This window comes from Nannospalax galili, unplaced genomic scaffold, assembly GCF_000622305.1.
Source record: "Nannospalax galili isolate Female #2095 unplaced genomic scaffold, S.galili_v1.0 scaffold103, whole genome shotgun sequence".
NCBI lineage: Eukaryota > Metazoa > Chordata > Mammalia > Rodentia > Spalacidae > Nannospalax > Nannospalax galili.
The window spans coordinates 1527954-1543507 of NW_008352136.1; the positions used below are offsets into that span (position 1 = coordinate 1527954).

General features: G+C 49.0%; 2 protein-coding genes across 4 annotated transcripts in view; both read left to right on the top strand.

Moving 5' to 3' along the window:
* Ube3b (ubiquitin protein ligase E3B) overlaps positions 1–9368 on the top strand; it is a 48458-nt gene extending 39090 nt beyond the window's left edge. For all 3 annotated transcript variants that reach the window (XM_008848970.3, XM_008848972.2, XM_029554019.1), the window contains exons 24-28: positions 39–97; positions 2228–2410; positions 2823–2934; positions 6286–6378; positions 7340–9368. In XM_008848970.3, coding sequence (XP_008847192.1) covers positions 39–97; positions 2228–2410; positions 2823–2934; positions 6286–6378; positions 7340–7531 — 639 coding nt within the window. In that variant the 3' untranslated portion in view covers positions 7532–9368. The remainder of the gene's footprint in view (positions 1–38; positions 98–2227; positions 2411–2822; positions 2935–6285; positions 6379–7339) is intronic.
* A 2243-nt stretch (positions 9369–11611) lies between these two features.
* LOC115066950 lies at positions 11612–14481 on the top strand. The gene is made up of 3 exons (XM_029554032.1): positions 11612–11945; positions 13386–13565; positions 13790–14481. The coding sequence occupies exons 1-3, from the start codon at positions 11644–11646 to the stop codon at positions 14211–14213; spliced, it is 906 nt and encodes a 301-aa protein (XP_029409892.1). The 5' UTR covers positions 11612–11643; the 3' UTR covers positions 14214–14481.
* Positions 14482–15554: the final 1073 nt, after the last annotated feature.

Sequence of the window (15554 nt, forward strand, 5' to 3'; positions counted from 1 at the left end):
GAATTCTCTCTAGTAATTACTCCCGTCTTCTCCTCCAGCTTGTCTGCCACGAACTAGTTCCTGGAGGGAAGACCATTCCTGTTACAAATGAAAATAAGTGAGTACAGCAATTAGATTTTAAGGTCATCACTTGAAAAGACTTCATTCTGGCTCTCTGGGCTTATGCTGAGGATTTATTAAGATAGACTGAGGTGGAAAGAGGCCATAAATATCATAATGGAATTTTCTGGTTGCAGTTGATAGGCTGGAATTGTATTAAATTCCATTTGCAAAATAAGAATGGACAATTTACTTTTCTGCAGCAGCATCTGGAAGGTCAGAGACACCTAGACCACATGTTCTTAGGAATGTAGTGATGAGACAAATGGACCCCAAGCAGCTCAGGCATGCTGTCCTGAACCTGGAAGACAGGCAGTCAGAGACATTTTTAAATGACTGCATGTGGTCATTGTGGAAAATAGGGCTGTTGGGAAGACTCAATGGTGAGTTCAGTGCAACAGACATGTCCTTAGACATGGGGAGTTAGAGGAGGTGTAGATGTGTAGGCGCTGCTTTCACAGATGATATGCTTTTAGAGGTCCATTGTAAATGTCAACCCTTTTGGTCCCAGAAGCAAAACCCCTCAATGCATGGTCTCTGCATATCCCTATCTTACCTTTGGCATGAGGAGTGGATGTTGTCCCTCTCGTCATATTACCAGATTTCTGGCCACTTGAGCATTTGAACTGTTCATCTGAACATCCATCTCCACAAGGACAAGTGAGGCTCCGTCCCTGTGGTCATCTGGCTGCCGTGCACATTCCACTGTGGTGTTCTGCACATTTTATTCCTCTTGAAATCGGGTGGTTTGATAGCCCGTGTGCTTGGGACAGTTTTGTGTTTTAATTTTAGAATAGCCAGAACAGACTGTTGTCAACAAGACTGAAACACACGCCTTTTAGCCCCAGGGCCTTAGTTTGAAAAGAAAATGAAAAACTGCCTAGGGAGGTGAGGTGGCCTGGCTTGGTGTCAGCGCAGGAGTGAGTCCTGGTCCTGTGTGTGACCTGTGACCATTCCTCAGAGGGCATCAGATATAGGACATGCCCCTGGAGATCTTGCCTACCCCTCCCCACACCCCAGGGTGGCCACCTTTGCCTGGAGCTGTGGCACAGGGGTGATGGTAAGCACTGTGTATGTGATATGTGCAGATAACAGCCAGGGGAGGTGAGTTCATGCTGACTGTACCAGAATGAGATTCTTGCCCTGCCGTGAAACCTAACATGGAAACTCATTTCACCAACCCCTGCGGTCTATGGGTAAAGCCTCAGTGTCGGACAGAGTATCCAGTCACACAGCTGACTCGGTGCCTGGCAGTGCCAGCTTCCCCTCCTTCGGGGTTGCTGCCTGGTCTCACACTTCTGGACATGGAAGCCTCCCCCCACCCCCACCCCCAGTTTTAGGAACCTGCTCCATAGAGTACATGAAAGAAGGAGTAGTAATTGGAAAAGTTGTATCTGAATGTATTAATGTATATGTTTGTTGCTAAATATCTTTAAAAATAGGAATCCTTTCAAGGCCAGTAGCTTTGGCCTGGGCATTGTGGAGCGACACAAATTTTTTTTGAACTATATCATGGAATTTTTAACAGTTGTACATCCTGAGTACACAGTTCACTAACAAATCAGGGATGCTGGCAAGCTTGTTGGAGTGTGTCAGCCTGTGGTCTTAGATGATCTGGCTTCCTTGTTGAACCTAGATATAACCCAGCTGTATTTATGGAAACTATTTTGCAAGTCTACCTTTTAAAAACCCCATAGGTTTTAGTGGAAGTTTCAGCCTGAAGCTGAAGGCTAAAGTTTCCAAGTCGTACAGTTTTTCTTTGAAGTGTATTGGGCACTGAGCTATGACTTCACTGACTATGTCCGGGGTGAGATCAAAGATGACTAAGAAGTGCCCCCTTCTTACTGGACAGATGTCTCTTAAGTTCCTCAGCATGGGGCAGTTATCCCCCCCACGGGGACTGTGGGGGACAAGTAAATGAGGCCGTACCTCAGACCCTTGATGTTTTCACAGTGACATCAGGTGCGTGACTCAGGAGAACTGTCATCGTGGCGTCCTTGTGATAAATGCTCCTGTACTATTTGAGTCTTGGAAAATGACTCTGAAACTGTAGGTTTATCTTTCAGCCCATTTGGCAATAGCCTGCCCCGCCTCTTGGTTTCCATTGTTTTCTGTTTCTTGTTAACAGAATTAGCTACATCCACCTGATGGCCCATTTTCGAATGCACACTCAAATCAAAAACCAGACAGCTGCTCTCATTAGCGGCTTCCGTTCCATTATTAAGCCTGAGTGGATCCGAATGTTCTCTACCCCTGAGCTGCAGCGTCTCATCTCCGGGGACAACGCTGAAATTGATCTAGAAGATTTAAAGTAAGAGGCAGTGAAGAGGGAAGGGTGAGATGCTTATGCCTTCTAGGACAGCTGGGCTCCTTGCTGGACTCCTGATACAGAGTTGTTCTGGGAGTCCCTGGCCAAACAACATCCTCCCCCATCACCTGCTGGGCTGCTTTGGAATAAGAGCACAGCCACTTGTCTGCCCGGAGACCAAGTGGAGGCAAGTCTTGACCCAGGTGCTCTCTGTGGCTCTGCTGCTGGTGTCCATGTAAGAGCAGGAGCTGCTTTGGAGCCTTCTGCTCACTTAGCTTCCAGGGAAACAAGCTCAATAAAGCATGAACCTCTGGCTTTAAGTTACCTTGGAGGTGCCACTTGTCTAAGTGCCCCTACCTGCCTATATGGGTAAGTGCCCTCACTAGCTGCTGAGCCTTCATCTGATTGTTTGCAGGAAGCACACGGTGTACTATGGTGGCTTTCACGGAAGTCACAGAGTCATCATTTGGCTCTGGGATATTCTGGCCTCTGACTTCACGCCCAATGAGAGAGCCATGTTTCTGAAGGTATTTTATTTATTACTTCTATGTGTGTTCCTGAATACGTGGGCAAACCTAGAAGGCTGCCTGATGTGGGATAACAGTGGAATTATCAAGTGGGCCACACAGTTGGCAGCATAGCCTCTCCCCTGAGCAAATCTATACCATGGGCCTGAGGTAACCAGAGAGGGGCTGGAGAGGTAGGGCCCAGCCTGCTGTCAGACTACAGCAGGGCCTCAAGCTAGGCTCCTATGTGCCACTGGGCTCAGTATTCCACCCTCTCTATCTGTAAGGCTAGGTTATTACCTTGAAATACAGACAAGGGGCTGGAGTGATGGTTCAGTGGTTAAGAGCATTTGCTGTTCTTGCAGAGGAGTCCTAGCACTCCCATGATGGCTCATAACCATCTGTAACTCCAGTTCTAGGGGATCCACACCTTCTTTTGGTCTTCATAGGCACCAGGCACACATGTGGTACATGTGCAGGCATGCAGGCAAAACACTCAGATACTTAAAATTAAAATAAAATAAATACAAACAAGCAATTTTTTAACAATCCTAAATACCCCTCTAGTGTAGAATTTTTTTCCCTAAGAGAGAAAATTTTCCTCAATATGAAGTCTGTCTCACACACAGACACACGCATGCATGCACACTCCCTCACAGTGTCCCCAAAAATTATAGTGCATAGGCTGGCATCAGTGTGCATTCCTTTGAATGGGAGGTAGGGGTTGAGTCAGGTTCTCACTCTGCAGCTCAGCCTCGCCAGTAACTCACTTTGTAGCCCAGGATAGCCTGAAAATCAGGATGGTTCTCCTGCCTCAGCATCCTGAGTACTGGAATTAGAGACGTGGCACCATGTTTTTACAAATAGAGTGACTACCTACTTTCTGTCCTAGTGTCTGTAGAGTCGTGAGTGTTCACTCTATCCCCCTCCTGTCACTTCATTGGTTTTTGATCACTGATCTCAGCAGAGCATGAGCAGTGTATAGAACACGGGGTCCTATAGAACACACGTACCTGTCTCTGTGTTGTATGTAAGTATATTTTCATAAAAATGGATCATCATTTTGCCACCTGCCTTCTTTCCCTGTGAAAGGTATAAACACCTTGCCATATTTGAGGAGTAAATTTAGTGGCTTGCAGTCTTTTTCTTAAGGCATGGGTTTCTTCTTTTTTTTTTTTTTTCTTTTTTTTCCTTTTTCTTTTTTTTTAGGTGGTTCTCATGTGTCCCAGGCTGGTCTCAAACTTTCCATGTAGCCAATAACCAAGGATGACTTTGAACTCCTGATCCTCCCTGTCTATACCTCTAAATGCTGGAATTCCAGGTGTGTACTACCACATGTGGGTTTCTTATGTGACCTCTTTTTTTTTTTAAATGTTTATTATTTTTATTTTATATGTATGAGTATATTGCCTGCATGTATATAAATGCATCCATGTCAGGCATTGCCCTTGGAGGTCAGAAGAGGGTGTTGATCCCCTGGAACTAGAGTTACTGATGGTTGTTAGCAGCCATGTAGGTGTTGGGAATCGAAACCAGGTCCTCTGCAAGAGCAGTTGGTGCTCTTAACTGCTGAGTCATCTCTCCAGCCTTCTTGGGTGACCTCTTGTTGAGGTACTATGGTGTTATCACCAACTCAAGAGGTGACTGGCTAGTCGTCCTCCCTGCTGGTCATTCTGAATTCTGTACTCTCCTGCTGAGGAGACCTTAGTCACTCCAGTCCAGGAGATGCACATGTGTAGTCACTTACTGACAGGTCTTCTGGGACATGGACAGACTGATTGCAAAAGATGGTTCTAAGAGCCCCAGGTTTCCTAGCAGTGTACCACATAGGCAGAGCAGACTGCTGCTGCTTGTAATAGAAAACTGCCAGTGGCTTGCAGTTGAGCAGTCACCTGCCTTTGCAGTTGATGAACCTGTGCCTTTAAATTGCCTGTGATCAGACCTGTAACTTTTTGTCACATGCCTGTCCCCACTGTGGCTGCAGACAGGCTCCCATTTTCACTGGAAGAAGTGTAACTCTTGCACTGGAATGGATGTCACCATGTTGCTTTTAAATGTAGTGGTAGCCTCTGGAGGCTTCCCATGCCTCTGTTCCTCCTGCTGACCAGGACAAGAACTCCCCTCCCTCTGACCATCCCCAGCTTGCAGCGGGCAGCAGTTCTGAGGCAGCTTGATCTGGCTATGTAGCTATTTTGGGTCTGTCTCCTCATCCTTAAACAAGACCAACCACAGTGGCTACATAGCATCCAAGGAATGGCTGGAGAGTGTGCTCGGCCAGTGCTCTGCCTGGAGGCGAAGCACAGCAAGCTGCTGCTAATGGCGTTTTTAGAAGTTAAGCATAGTAGAGCAGGTACATATATAACATTGTTTAAATGATAACATTTAAGGCTCACTAAGTACTGAATATTTGGATCTAGGCTTGGTGTCATATCCCTTAGAAAGGAAGCATATGTGGTTACTGCTGAGCTAAGTTAGGGCTTCCCTCGTGCAAATTGAACAGTGGATTTCCAGGTTGGTCACATGTTGAGCAGAGCATTAATGCAGAGCGCATCTGAGGCATTAATGCAGGTGCTGTGTTTGGAGAATGCTAGAGGTGTGGGGGTATAGCAGGAACTGTGGCTGGATGCCCACAGGCATCTGGTGTCTCATACCTTGGTTCTCATAGCCTCACTGGCTCCAGAAACCTGTTTTTTCTCAGTCTGCTGATTGCTGCTGAGTCTCCTGCAGAGGCCTCCAGGAACCCAGCTCACTGGATATTGTACATGCCAGCAGGACACCAGTGTGCCCTGAGGGAGTGAGGTCACAGGTTCAAGCTACTTAGGCTCATGGGCACAGCCCCTATTTCCCCCTAGTACCTGGTCACAACAGTAGCTCACTCAGGCCCTCTCCGGCATTGCCATTGCTGGTCTCTGTAAGAGCAGGTGTTGGTCACTACTCTGTTCCTGCTGCTGCTGATCACATGACAATCCCATTAGAGACCTACCTCTAAACTGGGCGTGGTGGTGCACACCTGGAATCCCAGCACTTGGGAGGCAAAGGCAGGAGGATCAGAAGTTCAAGGTCTTCCTTAGCTACCATAGCAAAGGTGACTTGGCTACATGAGCTCCTGCCTCAAACAACATAAAAAGGAGACTTGTTTCATGGGGATATCACCCTGAGTTCTCCAGCAAGCCACCGGATTTTGAGTTCCAGAGAGTAGCACCCTTGAGATAGTCGATGAATCCTAGGTATATTGGGACCAGCTGCACCTCTCTGTCACCACTCTGCTTCTAGTGAAATGGCAATGAACAGTCCAGGGGAGAGAAGATAGCCCAGCATGAACACAGTAGCAAGAGCTCCTCCTGTCTCCACTGACCCTGTCTTGTTTTGCAGTTCGTGACCAGCTGCTCCAGGCCCCCACTCCTGGGCTTTGCCTACCTCAAGCCTCCGTTCTCCATTCGCTGTGTGGAAGTGTCTGATGATCAGGTAGTAAGCTGAGACAGTATTCCTTTCCTTCTGCTTGGCTTTCTGCTGTGCTCACCATGTGCCTCCCTCCTCCTTTCCCTTCACTCAGGTCTGCATCACAGCAGGGTGGGCAGCTAGTTTCCTGGAGACCAAATGAAGAGGTCCCATGGTTCTCCAGGCTTGAGAACCAACCACCCACAGGGCACTGCAGGGCCAGGCTACTGTGGGGCCCAAGCTCTCTATTCTGTCTTGGAGGTCCTTCCTTGTTCCTTCCTTGGTGAAGGACAGAGGTTGTGGGGAGATTAGAATGCTGTTTCAGTGGTTGCTGGTCTGGCCAGGCTCCAAAAGGCAATGTAGGAGAGGGCAAAGGCAGGTTTGGGTACCAGCTCCTCCTCCTCTTGCTGGCCAGGCACACCCAGGCAAGTTGCTGGTTGTCTGCTCTGTTAATGGAGTGTGCCCTAGGACTCATAATTCATATGTTATGAGCCTGACCATGGTGTGTGCTCAGATGTCCCCACCCTGTGAAAGCCTGGTGGCCTTAGAGTGTCCCTATCTCACTGTAGTCCCTCCAGACTGCAGTCAGCATTCCCATTCCCTTCTATCAGACACGAGATGGTCCTCAGCCTCCAAACAAAGGGGGAAGTTGAGCCAAGTGTTAGTCAGCTGTGGAGCACAGCACTGGCAATCAGGGAGGGACCGTTAGGCTTCACTTTGAAATGTTCGGTTCCATAAAGCCGTTGTACTGTGCTCTGCTCTGAGAATGTTAACTGACAATTGTCTATTAACCAGGAGGCCCATATCAGAGAGCTGACCTAGCACAGGACTCCTGTGTGAGTGTTCGGACCAGCAGGCGTTCCTCTGTACTCAGTCTCTCAGGCCGCTGTCCTAAATTTGGGCTCAACCTAAATGCACCTGTATTCTGCCCAGTGCCCAGGGACTGCTCGGGCACCTTCTAACCCAGAGCTGTGGTATATGCTTGCAGGACACTGGGGACACCCTAGGCAGCGTCCTCCGGGGCTTCTTCACCATCCGCAAGCGGGAGCCCGGTGGGCGTTTGCCCACCTCTTCCACTTGCTTCAACCTGCTCAAACTGCCCAACTACAGCAAAAAAAGTGTCCTCCGAGAGAAGCTACGCTACGCCATCAGCATGAACACAGGCTTCGAACTCTCCTAGCCTCCACCCCAGTCTCACCTACCTGCCCTCCAGAGCACCAAGGCTTCCAGGGCCCTTCAGCTCCTGGAGGCAGCATGCCCCTGGGAGTGTGGCCAGTGTACCAGGTAACTTTGGCCTCCAGACCCTCTCAATAGCCATGAGACACCCCTCCCCCCCAGGTAGCCTTGAACTTGAACTGCACTTGGCCCCACTGCACAGCATCCTCAGATGATGTGGCCAGGGAGGGACTGTTAAAAATAAACCTCCGGTTCCATCCATATGGGTCTTCTTCCTACTTTGCAGGGGCCCTGAGGCCAGGGCCTAATGATTGCAGAGGGGCTTCTTCCTGGTAGTTTGGTCTTTCTGTGAGGCTTTCTTCCCTTACCCGGTACTCTGAGTGAACCATGTATAGACAAGGCCCCAGGACTGCAAGAGTCTACAGTATTTCCCAGGGTAGGGTTCTGAGCACACAAAGCCTGATGCCAATGAGGTCCTCGCCTTCTGTTCTGAAAATTTTTCTCAGGTTAAAGCCTTGCCAAGCCTCTATGCACGACAGAGCCCCTGCCTCCACCCTGTCCACAACAGCCTCTTCCCAGGCAACTAGACCTAGATGCTACCAGGGAAGCCGCTGAGCACAGCAAGTTCAGGGTCTCATGTATTCCACACCACAGCCCTCCCTCCTGCGTCCTCAGCAGACCAAACTGTCAGAGAGCCCTTGCTGGCTAGCCCCTGGCCTGTGCATTCTCAGTGTCCTAGCTTGGGAGAGAAGCTTGCAGCTCTTGGAAAGCAGCCCCATTTCTGGCTGGTACTTGGAGCCTGTTCACCTTTTGTGTCTGCCTTCCCCATTATGTTATGGGAAACCCACAGGAGCCTAAGGCACCCAACCCTCTGGGTAGTGCTTTACTCTTCATACAGCAAAGCCTGATTTTCCTCATTACAGGAGCCCTTTGCACTGACAGGCCCAGAGGATATCCCATAACCCTAGACCTGAGGCTATCCCATACCCCCCCATTGGTTCCCCTCTCATTTTCTTTTTGACTTCCCTTTTTCAACCCATTATGCTCCTGGGCCGTCCTTTCCTCCCTTATCATAAAAACTTTCTCCAGATCCAAGAAGTTGAGGCAGAGGCCCTGGGGTGAGAGGTCTACAAGCAGTCATGTGTCTCCCACTTTGTGAAACTTCTGTTTCCCCACCACCTAGGTGGAAGCCAGAGTGCCGGCCAGGAGCCCTGGTCCTTCCTCCACTCTGTGGCACTGGCTGAGAGTTTACAGCACTCTTCCAGGCAGAGGAACACCTTTAGCAGAATCCTGCATGCTATGGGAAAGCAGGCACATCTATTTCTGCTTTGTGGGGGAGCTGTGGCTAGAGCTGGTGTCAGCTGAGGAAGGTCCCTGGGCTTCTGGAGAATGTCCCATGCTTCACCTGGAAAGATGGTGAGGAATTTAAACAAATACCCGACTCCTTGGAATATGTCTGCCAACCACGTGTATACCCAGCTTGTCTACAGGTACTGGACCTAGTTGACTTGGCCTGTATAGATAAGATGGACCAGTCTTGATTTTTCTTGCCTATGAATCACAGCCAGCAGGGATTTGAGGAGAGAGTAAGTTATAAGCACCAATTTCAACTTAATCTATTTTTTCTCTTGACAAGGAGGGGTCATTTGTCGTTTACTTAAATTCTTCCCAGCAGTTACAATATTGCACTATCTAAAACACCAAGTCTGTACTTTTATAGCTGGTGTTCATGGACACCCTGGTGGCTCTTGACAGCTCTGAAATGTTCTGGGATTTCTGTTTTTGTAGGTAACTTAAGGATTAAGACATGTCAAAGGCTTTATTAAATTTGTACTTGAGTACGTGATGGCTCTGTTCTGCTTTGTTCTGCCAGATAGCTCAGGATCACATGCCAGGGTGGAGATCACATGGGCACCCACAGTGGCAGGAAAACAGGGCGCTTCTCAGCCAAGCTAGGAGTGTTGGACATTTGTCACACCTGCTTTGTTTTCAGAAGCAACATTTCAGAGAAGCATTTCTGGAGCCTATCCCTCTGTCCCCCTTCTCTTAGGCAGCTTGTTTTCCACAGTAGTTACAAAAAGTTACTTGGTGGGAAAAAAAAAGTCTGGTCATGCTTACCTTTTTTCTTGCATACCTGCAGCTATCCTCGTTCTTTGGGCCAACCTAGCAAGGGCACAGTCATCAGTCCCCTCAGGAGCCTGCTTCAACACTGCTGGCTTTTCAAGTTCTGTCTTGGGTGATTTCTCCTTTCACCTGGGGCACCTGTGACACCCCAGTGAGTGCTCACTACCTTCTTGGCCTGAGAGCCCAGCCTGGACAGGCTGATGTGCAGTCAGGGACGACGTCTCCAGAGGCATTAATCAGAGGACCTCACACTACAGAGGGATTGATGCATATGACCTTTCTCATATGGAGCATCCTCCCACTAACAGAATACTGCAACGCCTGCAAGACAGCCTTGCATGTGGTACACGCCCACCTAAGGATGAGTGCCTGACTCTAGCATTGCAGTTTTTATTCTTAAAAATTATCAGTGCAAAAAACAAGTTTGCTGGCCAGGCATGATAGCGCAATGCCTTGATCCCACCACGTGGGAGGCAGAGACAGGCAGAACTCTGAGAGTTCAAGGCCAACCTGGTCTGCACAGTAAGTTCCAGGCCAGTCAGGGCTATATACGTCTGTATAAGTGAGACCCTATCTCCACAAAAAGTTTATCTTTACAGCTGGAAAACAACTAGAGATTTTGGGTTTCATATGCTGACAGGACATGGAAATGCTTAAGGATGTTTAGGTGAAAGTCCACTGGTCTCCACTGTTGCTGACAGTAGCAAAACCGTCAGCCTTTGTTTTGTTTATTTAGCATGTATACTGTTGCCAAAAGTGGGAGTCAGGCAGAGATGGTGAGTTTTCCCCAAGTGTTTTGTTGGGTTTGATTTTTTTTTTTTTTTTAGCATGTATACTGTTGCCCAAAGTGGGAGTCAGGCAGAGATGGTGAGTTTTCCCCAAGTGTTTTGTTGGGTTTGATTTTTTTTTTTTTTTTGGTCTTTTTGAGACAGGGTCTCTCTATCACCTCAGCTGGCTGGAACTCTCTGTGGCAACTAGGCTGGCCTCACAGAGATCTGCCCACCTCTGCCTCCCAAATTCAGGGATTAAAGGTGTGCACCACTAAGTCTGGCATCTGTTTGATTTTTTGAGACACTATGTAGCCCAGGCTGGCCTTGAACTCAAGATCCTCCTGTTTCAGCTTCCTGAGTTCTGAGATGATAGGGTCATGCCTCACACATTAGAAACCTTAAATTGGCTGGATTGACTGAAGAACTGAGGAAAGGGTTTTTTTGTTCCACATACTTTTTAAGAAAATGAAGCATGGACTTTGCAGTCAGAGGCTGGAGTGCAAAGTGCACCACACTGCCGACCAAATCTCATGAGCCCAGTCCCCTCCCCAATTCTTTCTGTGGAATCTGGTGCTTTCTTGAGTGCTGAAAATTCAGTCATGGTGACACGAAGCCCGGGCCTGGCTTAGGATAAACGTCTGTCTGGTTGGCAATCTTCTTCCTGCTTCTCCTCACCTGTCATATGAGGAAGTCAAGCTAAAATAGACATAGTAGTACAACCTGTAATCCCAGCATTTGGGAGCCTGAGGCAGGAAGACTTCAAGGTTGAAGGCCAGCCTGGGCTAAATAGCAGGATGCCCATCTCAAATAAACCAATAAGCCAGGGCCATCCACAGGCTGCTGTGGCTCCTTGGCCAAACTTCAGAGACATGCCTGCCATACCTCATAGTCACAGACGATCGGGAAAGGGCCCTTGCCGTTTCATCATGGACTTACCTCAGAGGCTGAGGCTAGATATATGCATTCCCTCTACACTGCCAGCTAAGACTTCATCTGAGTGGAACAGTGCCTTAACCAGTAGGTCTGGGCTGAAGTGTTTCTAGGCTTGTGCAGCACCAGAGACACCATATAACCTGGTGTTAGGCTGACATCAAGAGGCTGCTCCAAGGCCCAGGACAGGCCTGTAGCTCCCTAGCCTTTGGTTCCCACGATCTGAATGAAATTTCCTCATTGTGATCATGTGTGTGACAGATGGAGGGCCTAGAGCATCCTGCCTCGGCTCATGTTCCAGCTCTGCTATCCACCAGCTGGGAGCCCAGGGCAAAGCCCCTTGCCTCTCTGGCCCGCAGATACCTCTTCTGGACAGTTGCTGTGGACAGCAGAAAAATGTCCTGAAAGATCCTGGTCTATGCCATCTGTGGGCAATGATTACTCATGGCTGCTAAAACTCATCCTCTCTTGCCAATCAACTTTCTCTCTGGAGTTTCTTTGTTTTTCAGATTCCTGCCTAGGAGGCATCCGCTGGCTGATGTCGGTGGGACATCCCAAAGTGCTTCTGTTCTACTGGGCCACACACAGTGCCAGGTGTGCTGGTTCCCCTGGGCCAATGGTCAGGCTGCCTCCCAAGCTTCCACCATGTTTGCTGGGCTGCTCGCCCCACCTGGGCACTAGCAGCTGCCTTTCCTTAGTGCTTTCCTTAGCCTTCACAGGGGGATATGTCAGAACACCAGGTGGTTTCTGGTAAGGGCAAGACCAGGACTCAAGCAGGTGGGATACAACTCTGAACTTGGCCTCAAAGATGCTCTGGTCATCTGAGTGACCCTGAGCAACATTCTCTCTACACTTCTTTCCACACCTATAACATGTGGGCCACAGACATCTCAACTAGGGATAAAATGAGCCTTGTGGCATCAGTCAAGCTTGAGAGACAAGGCTGGCCCAGCCACCCACTGGCTGTGGGTGCCACCTTGTTAAGCCTCACTCCTCTCCTTAGAGCAAAGGGTACAATGAGCCGTACCTTTAAAACTTTCTCTGTACTAGCCAGGTACATTGTGGTTCATACCTGTAGTCCCAGTAACTGGGAAGCCGAGACAGGAGGGTTGCTATAAGTTCAAGGCCAGCTAGGGCTACAGGGTGAGACCCTGTCTTTAAAAAAAAAAAAGTATCTGCATTCATGGGGAAAATCTGCTTATGGGTTCAAAGAAAAGACTCATCTGTATGAGGAGGCAGATCAGAAAGGTGTTCATGTGTTCCCGGGAAAGAGAGTTTCAATTGTGGAGGTGCAAAGAGAGGCACCGTGGGCAGAGGAAACAGCAAGACAGGTGTGAAGATGGTAAGTGGTGGGAACTGAAGCACCTTCAGCCCAAGGATGGTACACATGTCACATCCCAAATAGCGATGGCCAAGGCTGCCGGTCCCCTCCTACCCACTCTGGCCCATGATCGTGCTCAGACCACCCAGGGACCACCTGGGAGTGTAATTGGCCTGTCTTTCCCAAGGTTTGGATAGGTGACTTCACTTGCAGGAGATGAGAATTGGCACCACAGCTGAGTCTCAGTCCTGGGCCTGTGTGACTTCACTGCCCTGGGGAAGGATCTGTGTATCAGGGGCTCAGAGAAACAGGAATTTGAAAGTCAATAGGGGCAAACAGACAGGCAGAGCTGAGAGGGGAGAGAGGTCCCTGGGGAAGGCAAGGGAGCTGGGGTCAAAGATAAACCAGGAAGAAACACAATGATGCTTTGCCCATTGGACAGTTACTGACTCTGGGTACCTGTCAGGCATCCAGCTCCATGATCCTTTCCCCATAGGGGTTGCCTTACATTCTATGACCTGCTTCTGTCTCGCATAGGACAGTGTCCAACAAAAGAAGCAGGCCCCATGTGGACAGCAGGGACTTTGCATGCAGTCTGCTGGATGGCTTTGTCATCAGCACAGATGGTACCAGATGTGCTGGGCAGCTGGCAGGTGTCCCAGCCAGGAGCTGGCCCAGGAAGTCTGACTGGCATTCACTCATCTAACACACAGGTCCAGAGAACCATGCTACCGCTACAAGTATTGTGGACACTGTCCCCACCTCACAGGCCTCACACCAATTGGAAAGGAGCTGAAACTATTCCAAGGAGAGAACAGTGTCATGTATCCTGGTCACTCTCCCCAGTGCCTAATACCACCCTATTATGACACCCACTTAGCTGGGGAAAGCAGGTTCGGAGATGGTCACCCCAGCATTCCAAGTCCAAACCCCACTGTGCCACACTCCAAAGCCCTCACCTGGGCTGAGGGGGCAAGAGAGGTGGGAGGGTCTTCTAGGCAAGGGGCCCAGTAAGCAAAATGGAGGGGCTGCTCTGTCCCTTATTGGCTCACCCCTGACCCCATCAAAGGGCTGCTGGAAACACACTGTCAAACCTATTTTGTAATCATCCCCACAGGATTTTGAAGGAGTTGCTGAGGACTCCAGAGCTCTGGATTCCCAAGTCCTACAAAGCCAGGAAAGGACAGACTGCAGAACAACAGCTTGTCCCCAGTTCCCAGCCCCAGGCAGCAGTAGACTTGGAGGTGTACCTGAGTACCCATGCTGTGACACCCCTCCCACGCTGCATTTTAAAAGCTCACTGGGTAGAGACCGGCCGGAGGAAGGAAAGTCAGGATCCCACTACTTCCTTAACTTTTCCCAGGTCCCACAGGTCTGCAGACTCCTTGCTGACTGAGGAAGAGATGCAGGCGAGACAAGTGTCCACAGCAGACATGACTCCTTCACTCCATTGGGAACACGTTCCATTGGGGAGCACCATGAGTGTCTCCTGCATGGACGTCTTTTCCCTAAGCCCCATGCCACTGTCTCTACAGCAGTGACCAGAGTTCCTGGTCCTCCCTTTTGGTGTGCTATACTAGTGACCCCTGGGGAAATGAACTGGTGGTTTGTGCCAACCAAGTATTGAAACTATTATTCTGAACAATTGGACACTGCCCACCTCCACCAGGATAGTCTCCAGTCAGCTAGGGTTCTGGAACCTCAAGCAGCAGGAGCCAGTTCAGCCTCTCTTAGAAAAGAGATACCTGGGCTGGAGAGATGGCTCAGTGGTTAAGAGCACTGGCTGCTCTTGAAGAGGATCTGGGTTCGATTCCCAGCACCTATGTGGTGGCTAACAACCATTGGTTACTCCAGTTTCAGGGGATCTGATGCCTTCTGACCTCTGAGGGCATTGCAGGATATGGGTGAACTTACATACATGCAGGCAATACACTCATCCACATAAAATTAAAAAAATAAAATGGGGGCTGGAGAGATGGTTCAGTGATTAAGAGCACTGGCTGCTCTTGCGGAAGACCCAGGCTCAATTCCCAGCACCCACATGGTAGCTAACAACTATTCGTAACTCCAGTGCCAAGGGATCCAACATCCTCTTACCTCCATGGACACTGCATGACACAGGTGCACTTACATACATGCAGGCAATATATCATACACACAAAAAATAATAAATTTTTTTAAATAAAGTATTTTAGCTTGATGTGGTGGTACATGCTTTTAATCCCAGCATTCAGGAGACAGAGGCTGGCAGAGCTCTGTGAGTTCAAGGCCAGCCTGGTCTACATATTGAGTTCCAGGCCAGCTGGGGCTATAGGGAGACCCTGTCTCAAAAAGACCAAAAAGAAAAAAAGTATTTTTTTAAAATAGAAAAGAGATATAAAGGCAGCTAGTGCTGCTGGACTGTGTGCCCAAGCCACAGGCAGAAGGAAGGCAGTTCATGACCCTGGGTAGTAGAGACAGAAGCTGGGTCTCCTAGATACCATGGGTGTGAATGGGCCAGCTGTAATCCATGACCAGTCTGCTCAGAGTATACAGGAACCTTCAGGGAAATGCAGAGAGAATTGATAGAGGGTTAGTAGATGGGCCTGGGACCTGGTGGCATTCTTTCATATTCAGTCAGTAGACACTGTTGGGTGCCCAACTATGCCAGGCTCTGTCCTACATCTCAGGATTCAGATTATTTGCCAAAAGTCAGGGACTAAACAGGATATTAAGAGAATTTCTGGTGTATGGAAGATAAGACCAGAAACTCTGTGGAGATTCTGTTCCATAGGGAAAGCTATTATGCTTACCTGAACCTCCAGTGTTGTCATGCATCAGTAAATGATGAGCATATGTCCTTAGAAACGTGTTCCTGGCTATGTTATCATTGTAGAAACATC

Coding starts and splice junctions, on each gene's coding strand:
- LOC115066950 (XM_029554032.1), top strand. CDS start 11,644: ATGTTCCAGCTCTGCTATCCACCAGCTGGGAGCCCAGGGCAAAGCCCC. Junction 11,946..13,385: donor TGGGCCACACACAGTGCCAG/GTGTGCTGGTTC, acceptor TCTAACACACAG/GTCCAGAGAACCATGCTACC. Junction 13,566..13,789: donor CACTTAGCTGGGGAAAGCAG/GTTCGGAGATGG, acceptor TCATCCCCACAG/GATTTTGAAGGAGTTGCTGA.